At 35.3% G+C, this 10,584-nt stretch overlaps 1 protein-coding gene across 1 annotated transcript; it reads right to left on the bottom strand.

The window, feature by feature from the left end:
* Positions 1 to 4,534: 4,534 nt before the first annotated feature.
* LOC115927093 lies at positions 4,535 to 6,554 on the bottom strand. Its single transcript, XM_030992565.1, has one exon. The coding sequence runs from the start codon at positions 6,547 to 6,549 to the stop codon at positions 4,735 to 4,737; it is 1,815 nt and encodes a 604-aa protein (XP_030848425.1). The 5' UTR covers positions 6,550 to 6,554; the 3' UTR covers positions 4,535 to 4,734.
* Between the last annotated feature and the right edge of the window lie 4,030 nt (positions 6,555 to 10,584).

The raw sequence follows: 10,584 nt of genomic DNA, 5'->3' as shown, positions 1-10,584 counted from the left end.
ATGAGATACCATATAATGCATTGATCTTCTTATTGAGAATGAGTGATTTGAAGAAGAAAAAACAGCTACAATGTGTGTATTGAAAATAGTATCTCTTCCATAAATCTACACAACAAAGATAAACATGATTTATTTAATAATTAACAATAAACAAAGTCAAATCAAGTTAAAATATTGTGAAATATGCTGCTGTTTACATTTTAGGAGCATAATTGTAATGTGAATTATTTCTTGATGCATGTTGATAACATACCATCACTATACAATACATTGTAAGCCATCATCATCATCATCCTCATGACCTTGCAGAGTTGTTATATTACTTGTTTTCATACTTGATTGATAGATATATGGATGTATCAAAAAGTCTCAAAGAAAATCAACAATTAACATTTTACAAATAATCAGTATAATCTTCATGTGACGATTGTGAGCGATGACAAAATGTATAGCTTAAAAACGTATTTTAGTTATTGTAACAGTTCTCTTAAAGATACATATTTCCCATAGCGAAATTATAAAATCAACGATATCAAAATGTACATGTACTTGATATTATGCTGATATAAATGTAAAATGAGCGTTTATGAAAAGTTAATAACAAAATCAAATGTTAGTATTATGCAGCTACATTTTGTGTGTGTGTGTGTGTGTGTGTGTGTGTTATATATAACAAGGCTGCTACTGTTTTTATTTTATTTTACAACATTGCTTCTATCAAACTACAAACACAGATTAAGATATCTCGTAGCAAACCGATATAAACAACAAATTTGAATCATACAAATACTGGGTGGTATGTTGCTTTGTACATGTTGTGAGCATACTTATAATGTGAATGATTTCGTAACAAAAAACAAGACTTTGCAGCTAATTTAATTGTAATATTAATTATTCTATTGAAAATACTTGTTGGATACACATATCAACATATCTCATAGCAGAATATGAACAAAAATCGAAAGTTGCCCCCCTAAAGCATATATGCAGCTACTTACATGTTATAAGTATGTTAGATGACAAAAGTCTGCAATATGTTTAATATTGTAGCATTTGCCTTTCAAAAATTACATATCAAAGGTTTACGTGTTCCATTGCAACATTATGAATTTAATAGTGCTGAATATTACAAATACTTGTTTTTATATATCTATGTACATATCATGAGCATACTTGTAATGTCAATATATTTTGATAGATATTATTCAGACACTCTACCAAATAAACTTGTTGGATGTACATGTTTCAACATTACTCATGGCAAATGTATAAATTCAACAACATGAATCATACAAAAACCAATATAATTAATACAGCTGTTTACAAGTTTTGAGTATTTAAAAGACAAAACTGTGCAAAAAATTCCCACCATTTTAGCATCGCTTTTGTGTCATAAAAAATGCATACAATAACAAAGTTAAATATTACAAATACTCGGTATTATTTCGCTATGTACACGTTGTGAGCATATTTGTAATGTGAATGATTTCGTAAAAAATAACAAGACTTTGTAGCTCATTTAATTGTGATATTATTAATTCCATTGAAAATACTTGTTGGATACACATACCAACATATTTCATAGCAGAATGGGAAGAACAAAAAGAATGAAAATTGCCCCCAAAAAAGTATTATGCAGCTATTTACATGTTATGAGTAAGATAGATGACAGAAGTGTGAAACCTATTTAACGTTGTAGCATTTGCCTTTAAAAAGTTACATATCAAACGTTTACATGTTAATTCTGAAATCGATAGTGTTAAATCTTACAAATCTTACTTGCTAGTTAACATATATTTACAAATCATGAGCATACTTGTAATAGTTTGCAACAGTATTGATTGTTATATTAATTATACATTCTTCCAGGTAAGTATGTTAGATATACATGTTTAAAACATTACTCATGGCAAATTTATAAATTTAACAACATGAATCATGCATGAACAACTTAGTATAATATAGCTGTTTACAATTTGTGAGTATTTTAAAAGACAAAACTGTGCAATTTATTCCACTATGATAGCATCGCTTCTATGAAACTACACAAAAGTGTAATAGAAAATTCATAAAATAACAAAATTCAATCAAACAAATACTGGGTATTATTAAACGTATCAGAAATCTGAGCAGGGCAATTTTTAAATGTTATACAGTAAACCAATGAACAAATATTATTGCCCGATCTTTTTAGGTCCCGAAATTTGAAAATTTGACTGATCGACATTCCTTTTCGTTTGGGGGGGGGGGGGGGGGGGGGGAAAGGTCATCTTTTTTTAGTTTTTTAGGTCGTCCATTACGATTTGAAATATATACATATATATATATATATATATATATATAACAAAATAACAATAAATATAACTCATAAGGGGGGGGGGGTTAACCTCAACCCCCTCCCCCCTGCGTACGCGCTTGACTATACATGTGTACTTAGTATAATGCAGCTATGTACATTTACCTACATATGAGCGTGTGATGTGTACATGTTGTGTTATGGACCCGTAAGGGCAGTACTTAGTACACACTCAAACTTTACTCCCTTCTGGCTCTAAACGGATGATGCCCATGAAGTCTCCCAACAAAGGGGAAAATTATCCTTCATTGTTGTAGAATATGTTCAATACAAAGTACATGGACATGGAATAAATTAACATATCTCTTAAAAGCAAAATGAAAAAGAAAAATAACAAGACAACAAATGAAATCTTAAACATACTATGTATAAAGCAGCTATTTAATACATTCTTGTTATATATGTATGAGCAGGAGTGAGGTTAATAGTCTCTTGACAGGAAGACTGTGCAACCTTTTTAGAAATTCGATAACATTCATTTCACTCCATTTCTCAGTTCATTTGTGAGAGATCAAATGACATACTGAAGAAGTAGGCTAAAAGATAGAGAGGAATGGAGAAATAATAAACAAAGTCTCTCCTATTTGGACTGTTCTTAGCAGAACGCTTGAGAGAGGCAGACATTTAATTTTCTCAAATGACCTAGATCAGCATATAACAGAGGAAAAATAAAACAAATGTAACTATTTGAATCTTCTTTAATCTTTGTATAATGCATGATTTAACAAACGTTAAGAGCTTTTTTTTAAATAGGAATATTGTCTTCACGAATGAGGAAACTCTGCATCGTAATGCATGGTTATAGTATTTCAATTAAACAGCGATGCATTTTCCCTTCAAGTCACTATGATTTGAATTCAATTATTGCATCTTCGTACTTTCTTTTGCTTTTTGTATTCTAATATTCATTGCGCAAACCTGGCTTGAACCTGGTTATGGTTATTGTAATTGTATTCATGCCAATTCATGTTTTGCTATACTTTTCTTTGATATAAAGAAAATAAAGCATCAATTCTATTTATATCACAATATTTTATCCTGTAATTATATTCATGGCTAAACCTAGGTACATGTAATAACGCATATACTTCACTGTTAAAACAAGTATTAAAAAACTGCGGGTTAAACAATTGTTGATTAAAAAACGCTCAACCATGGTTAAAAATGTAGTGTTGATTAAAATTTACTTTTAATCTTGAGTTGGTTAAAAACAGTGTTGATCAAAATTATTCCTTTTAACCTATGTTGGTTAAGTCTAAGTCGTTGGCAAAAATTGTAACCCAGCATGGATTAAAAACAAAATTTCGACAGTAATGATAGCCCCCTTCCGATTAAAGTTTAATCAATGTTGATTAAAGTACTGGTCACGTGACCCAACGGAACGATATCGAAGCGCGTAGCTAGCGATCGCTCGACATACAAATAAAGTACATGCAAAGTACATGCAGTTTACGCGTGCGACAAAATTAACAATGAAGGTTGTCGCGAGGACCTGAGAAATGGGGGTTTGGACGGTCTTATCTCCGTGTTTTCAGGTAAGAAATTATTTTAATATGATCATCATCAATTCTAAGATTGTAAGGAAGAAGTAAAATAAGGTTCTTGCTCAAATCAAAAACGATTTGCGTCCCCTAGGCTGTACGTAGCTCAACCAATAAGTAACATTTTACCTGCACCGTGCACCTGGCTCTCGTAAGCACACACACACTCATCAGTCTGCAAGAATCTTCAACCGTGAAGGAGGCAGACCCAATTAAAGAAGGAGAAGTGTAGGCCTATTACGGATCACCTACCCAAATTGCATGCATGAATAATAATCTTATTTTTTTTAAATCTAATTGTTTCTAATTGTTTAACACAATTAAATATTTAAAAAAATGTCATCATAAAGTGAAACGTCTTCATGATGCAATTTGGGTAGGTCGTCCGTTACACTTACTGGCTGAGCTACAACCTACGGGCCGGGACATAAAGCGTTTTTAATTTGAGCAAGAACCTTATTTCACTTCTTCCTTCCAATCTTAGCATTGATGATAATCATATTAAACAATTTCTAACCTGCAAACACGAGGATAAGACCTCCAAACCCACGTAAGTTTAACCAACAGTGGTTATAACTGTAACCAACAACCCACTAAAGTTTAACCAACATCGTGTGAATCAAAAAAGAATTAACCAACGATTGTGTGATTCACCTGGTAATCCGTGGTTGATTAAAATTTTAACCAACTTGATTAAAAATTGTAATACTTGTTCTAACAGTGTTGAGATCATCATGTAATCATTGGAATGCTGTATAGAGAGCCATACCGTTTGCATATTTACGTACGTGTGTATACGTAGTGATCATACAAAATTGTAATCATACATGATTTGATTTAGAGGGTAAATCTGTTTTTGAATACGAGAATGTGGTCTCCATCGCTAGCAATCAGTTTCCCTGATGGCGTCATCATAACGCGAGAATATTTACACTGTTTCTTTCTAGTACCCAATCTACTTGATAGAGGGAATGATGCTACCCTTCTCTTCTTCATTTCACTCCCGCTCATCACCTGATCAATCACACACGTCTTGTACTCGTCATGATCTGATGTCACGACGTAGAGGTCGTCTGTCATAGGATCGATGCAGGCATTGAGGATGTCACCACTGTGGGGGATTTCCTTTTGAGCACCCTGCCTATCGATAATGAACACTCTGTGATCTATTATGTTGGGTTGAGCGATGATGTGACCTGATGATAGCACACCGAGCATTATTGTGTTATGTTTGCATGTGATGGTATTCATGATCTTACAATCAGCTGGGTTGATGACGTATATCTTAGACTGCAACCACTGAACAGTGATGATCATCCCATCCTGGTCAACAGCTACATCCACCCTTGTGCCATCTCTCGTTGTGTTTCTTGGTATTGTGACGTCATTGATGTGCTTCCATTGTCTGTCATACACACTGATGAGTCCAGTCGAAATGTCCCGTGTACCCCATTTACTGTTTTTACTGCATACTACCTTGTCATCATTCAGTAATGCACATGAAGAAACCCATGCTGTATCTTTACCAGTTATCACTCTCTGAGTATTTTTAGTGTTTATATCTAACATGTAAGTATGTAGGCTACCACGTAAACAATCTGTGATAATCAAATTGCATTCATCTAGGCATCCTACAACGACTGGGTATGTGATGTCATCACGGACATTGATTGTATCAATGAGCTTCCATTCCCCATCATACCCATTTATTCTCCCATCATACTTCTCTCTCCCAGCACCCTTCACAAAACTCACACCCGATATTTTATCAGTGACTCGTTTCACCTCACCCTCATTCAGTGGCTTCTTTAGTTCATCACTCACCGATGTCTTCACACGTTGCCCGTCTTCGACGACACTTGTATCATTTTCGAGTACTATATCGAGTGTATGTACTGTAGTCTCCGTGTTTTTTGTGTCATCTTTCCATGCGCTCTCCAACTCACCAATCTTTCTTTCTTTCTCTTCAGCGATGTTCTTAATGTCTGTTTGAAGACTATGTTGTTTATTGTCGATAGATTCTCGTTTTTTCTCTGCATTTAGACAGTTTAATTCACTTCTCTTCTCTCTCTCCTCATCGTTCTGTCGAATCTTTTCATTGATTTGTTGGATCTCCTCGCGAAGTTTGTCATTCTTCTCATCGATCTCCTGGTTGATTTTAGCAAGATCCTCCTTCTCTTTGTCTTTGTCTGTTTGGATCGCCTCATTGATTACCGAATCTACTTCATCTTCCAAAGCTTGTAGATGGGTGTCGGTGTCTCTCCTACACTGATGAATCTGAACTCCAATAACTCGACAAAGGTCCAATTTGTCCTTTGCCGTTTCTTTCAGAATGTTTAAATTTGCTCTAGTATCCATGATGGCGCCCTCTATATCCTGCTGTACGCAAGACATGTCACGATGATCTATCGTTGCGCATAACTGACACACTGCTACATTGTGAGTTTTACAATACAGTTTGATTTCTTCACCATCATGCTTCTCACAATATAAATTTGGCCTACCCTTTCTAGCTTTTCCGATACATTCCTCTTTTGAGGCGCAGTCCTCGCAGAGCTTCTTCTTCTCCTTCACGTAGTACGTCACATCTGTGATCGATTGACAGTTCTCTCCTTCACATATGTCTTCTGCAGAGCTGAAGTGTGCCGCCATCTTGATCAGAGAATGGTCCTGTAGAAAAAACAATTATCAAGAGAAAAAGAGAGGGAGAGAGAGAGAAGGGAGGAGGGGGGGGGGTATAAAAGGGGTAGGATAGATCCGGGAGGGAAAGACTGAGGGGGGGGGGGGGAAGAAAGGTAGAGGGTAGAGAGAAATGAAAGAATAGAGAAGTAGGAATAAAGAAAGGGAGAAGGTGAGGTCAGGAGGGAGGGAGGGAGAAAGAGAAAAAGAGAAAAAGGAAAAATGAAAAGGAATGGTATTGAAAAAGGGGAGTGAAGGAGAGGGTGCAAAGGAGTGACCGAGAGAGAGGAAATGAATGAAATACATTACATACGATGACATCTATTATATCGTTATGCATAATACAAACAATACTATTGATAAATGGTAGTGTATTTCCTTTGGTGAAAATGCTTTAACATTGATACACAAAGGTCATATATTGGTTGTATCAAACTATTAATAAAACACTTGTATGATCTTGAAAATCATCTGCAAGAACAATAAATAGCATTCATATAAAAAAAAATGCGCTGAGAGCCAGTATTACATTTATTTAATTCATAGTTTCTTTCCGTACAAGTGTTCGTAATTTATATTAAACATGCATTGCCAAAAAAAATGTGTACTTTCTTCAGGTTTTCTAGTGATTAGACAAAATGGAATTCATAAATGATTGCAATTAACATAATTAATGATGTAAAGCAAAATTGACACGTTGGTCCTTTTTTTTTTTTACATATAGGTTTATTATCGTATGCGCGCGTTTGTATTAGTGTTGTTGATAATTGATATTACCAAGTGGCCGAAGCATATGGGGAAATGTATGCTGCGCTTAATAACTGAAAATATATATTTTTATTATATCAAATACCATTTGGATTCGATTTGACTAATAATAATAATAATTCTGCTTTAATATAGCGCTTAATACATATACTATTACCCCGGACATTGGATTCAATACATGCCCGTACGCACTGTGTGCAAAATTTCCACTCCATGTGGAGTATTCCAGCCAGGCGTTTATACTTTGACGTCGCATCCTACCGGGTACCCATTTTAAAACCTGGGTGGATAGTAGCAAGTGCACGTTAATGTATTGCTATCTCCAGTCTAGCGCCTTAAAGCACTCGACCACGGCACTCCTGACTTTGTGGTTTGAAACCAATATATGACGTTTTCTTTTGTAATAGAAAGCATTAACTTCCTCATACAGTAACACATCATACAATGTAGTATTACATTACAACATAGTGAAACCATTCTGATAATAATTATAACAAAATCATAAAGTGTATCGTTAATATGATACTCACAGTAGTTTAGAGAAGTATTACGTTGTTTAACGTTGAGGAAACTCATGAGAATATAAACATCATACAACATGATCCACTGCGTTGTAGGCAGAGAGACGTTTAAAACTTTGCTCACTCCTTGTGATGTAAAATGATAATTGTATTTATTAAATCAACCAAGTATCATCTAGTCTTATCTCATGAGGTTAATGTTTAACTTGAAAGTAAATACTGTTTTCCCTCATGTGATATGATAGCTGATAAGGTATATGTATTTTGATTTATTGCCCGCTGTAAATAATAGCGATGCATACATTTGCTTATCAATTTAAGAAATATATGTTGGAGTTCATAGAACGAAATCAATATCTCAGATTGATGTATATATATTTGTTTTGACAAAGTTTTATTGACTATGTTATCTTTGGTCCAAACGTGGTACCTGTCTGTGACAGTAAAAAACGAATTCTGGAAGCGATTGAGGGCAAAGGGGTGATGATTGTTCTTACCTTCATTAAACACATGTGTAGTTGACTTTGGATTTTTAACTTTCACGATATTGTATAAACCTGGGACCGTATTCTGAAAAGAATATAAAAGGTCTTTACATCCAAACTTAATACAAAACTTTGAATTATATTTATTTTCAACTAGTGCAAAATAGCGCACTACATATATGTAACTTTATGATATGATCTCTTTCTTTAATGAAATTTAAATAACATTTGTTTATTGTAAAACTGTATGCAAAAAAAAAAAATTGTTTGAAACACATTTAGGTATTTCTGAATATTATTATTTAATAATGGAACCCTGTGGAAGGGGAAAAAAGAAGAAAACAAAGTTTGTCTGAATGAATATGGAGAATGCTGGCAATATATTGTTGTAAGTTGAACCAGCGTTTCCATTATGAATATTCATGTAGAGAAGAGGATCACAATTTAGGGGGTGTGAGGGGCAAAGGAGGGACTGGAGCGCTCCTGTTTTTGTTTTCTTGATATAAATCGTAACATCCATGCCTAAATGAACCCCTATATTTTCGCCTGATAATCTTTTTCGAACTATGTTTTCATACATTCGGGGGAATTGAACCCCTCCCACCATTCATAAAATCTGAAGCCGTCCCCTGATCTTGAAGTTAATAGTTTATTGAGAGTAATAATATAATTCCATACAATCTATATTGCTTCATTAGAGTAAACATTGTTGCTGGGCGGGACAATGTGTATGTTATGGATGATCATGTCAAGACATGAATTTTATGAAAGTATTCTTTAAAAAAATAAAAAAATATGCATATTAAAACTAATCTTAATTGTTCACTCTTGACTTGTTTTGCACAAACAAAATTGAGAGAGGAAGGGGAGCAAGAGGGATGACGGTTGGGGTGAGAGGCACAGTGTAATTACGGAAGAGGGAGAGAAAAATACAGAGTGAAAGGGGTGTGAGAGAGAGAAAGAGATAGAGGGAGAGGGGTGTGAGAGAGAGAAAGAGATAGAGGGAGAGGGGTGTGAGAGAGAGAAAGAGGGGGTAGTATAAGAAAAAGAGGGATAATAAATACAGAGGGAGAAAGAGAGAAAGAAAGAAGGAGATCGACAGTGGAGAATAAGGATAGAGATGGAGAGGGGATAGTGTAAAGAGGAGGATGAATAAGTAAAGAGAGAGAGGAGAAGAGGAAGGACAAACAGAGAAAGAGTGAGAAAAAGAGCGATTATGAATACAGAGGGAAAAGTGAGAGAGAGAGAGAGAGAGAGAGAGCGAGAGGATATGGAAATAGAGGGTGAGAGGACATGGTAAATAGGGGTTGAAGAAGTAAAACAAAAAAGAGGGGGTAAGGAAGGAAAGAGAAAAGGGATAAAAACGAGGGATTGAGAGAGAGAGAGAGAGAGAGAGAGAGAGAGAGAGAGAGAGAGAGAGAGAGAGGGGGTGGGCCGGGGGGGGGGGGGGCAGGGGGAGGGGGAGGGGGAGGGAAAGGAAAATGATAATATGTAATGGTAGTGTGGATCCAGCCAATGATAATATGTAATGGTAGTATGGATCCAGCCAATAAGGGAGCACCGGTGAAATAGGGGGGGGGGGGGGGGGCAACATGGACGTACGGTACCTGCCATTCAGAAATAATGTTGATACATGTAATTCTCATGATCTGTTAAAGTAAGAAGGTTTATGTGTCTCTCCCATCCTTACCACCAATGTCTCTCTCTCTCTCTCTCTCTCTCTCTCTCTCTCTATCTATCTCTCTCTCTCTTTCTCTCTCTATCTATCTATCTCTCTCTCTTTCTCTCTCTAATAATTCCTGTCTCTCCCCCTCTCTATCTCCCGTTCCCCACTTTTTCCCTCTGTTACTTTTTTTTCAATTATTTCCCGCTCTCCCAGTCAGTACCCTCACCCCTTCTTAAAATAGTGGAACAAACCCATCACTTTAAACTTCTTTTTCATCTAATTTTCCCTCCGATTACCTCTTAATTTGATGAAACTCACAATGACAACCAATTAGATTTTGAAGACGCGTTTTATTAAGGCAAAAAGCAAATTGTTCATGGACACTTACAGATGTTCATAACCAATGGAATCTTTCATGATGACTTTAAAACACAATATATATTTACTCAACTGCTATTGTTTCCCTCAATTTGGTAATGTCAAACTGATTAACGTTTTATCAAATATTCTAAAAAATTAACTGACAGGGCAAACATTCACACATTACCCTTTTATAGTCATCTTCTGT

This window comes from Strongylocentrotus purpuratus, unplaced genomic scaffold, assembly GCF_000002235.5.
Source record: "Strongylocentrotus purpuratus isolate Spur 01 unplaced genomic scaffold, Spur_5.0 spur5_scaffold_20, whole genome shotgun sequence".
NCBI lineage: Eukaryota > Metazoa > Echinodermata > Echinoidea > Camarodonta > Strongylocentrotidae > Strongylocentrotus > Strongylocentrotus purpuratus.
This window is presented reverse-complemented; position numbering and strand designations above follow the sequence as displayed.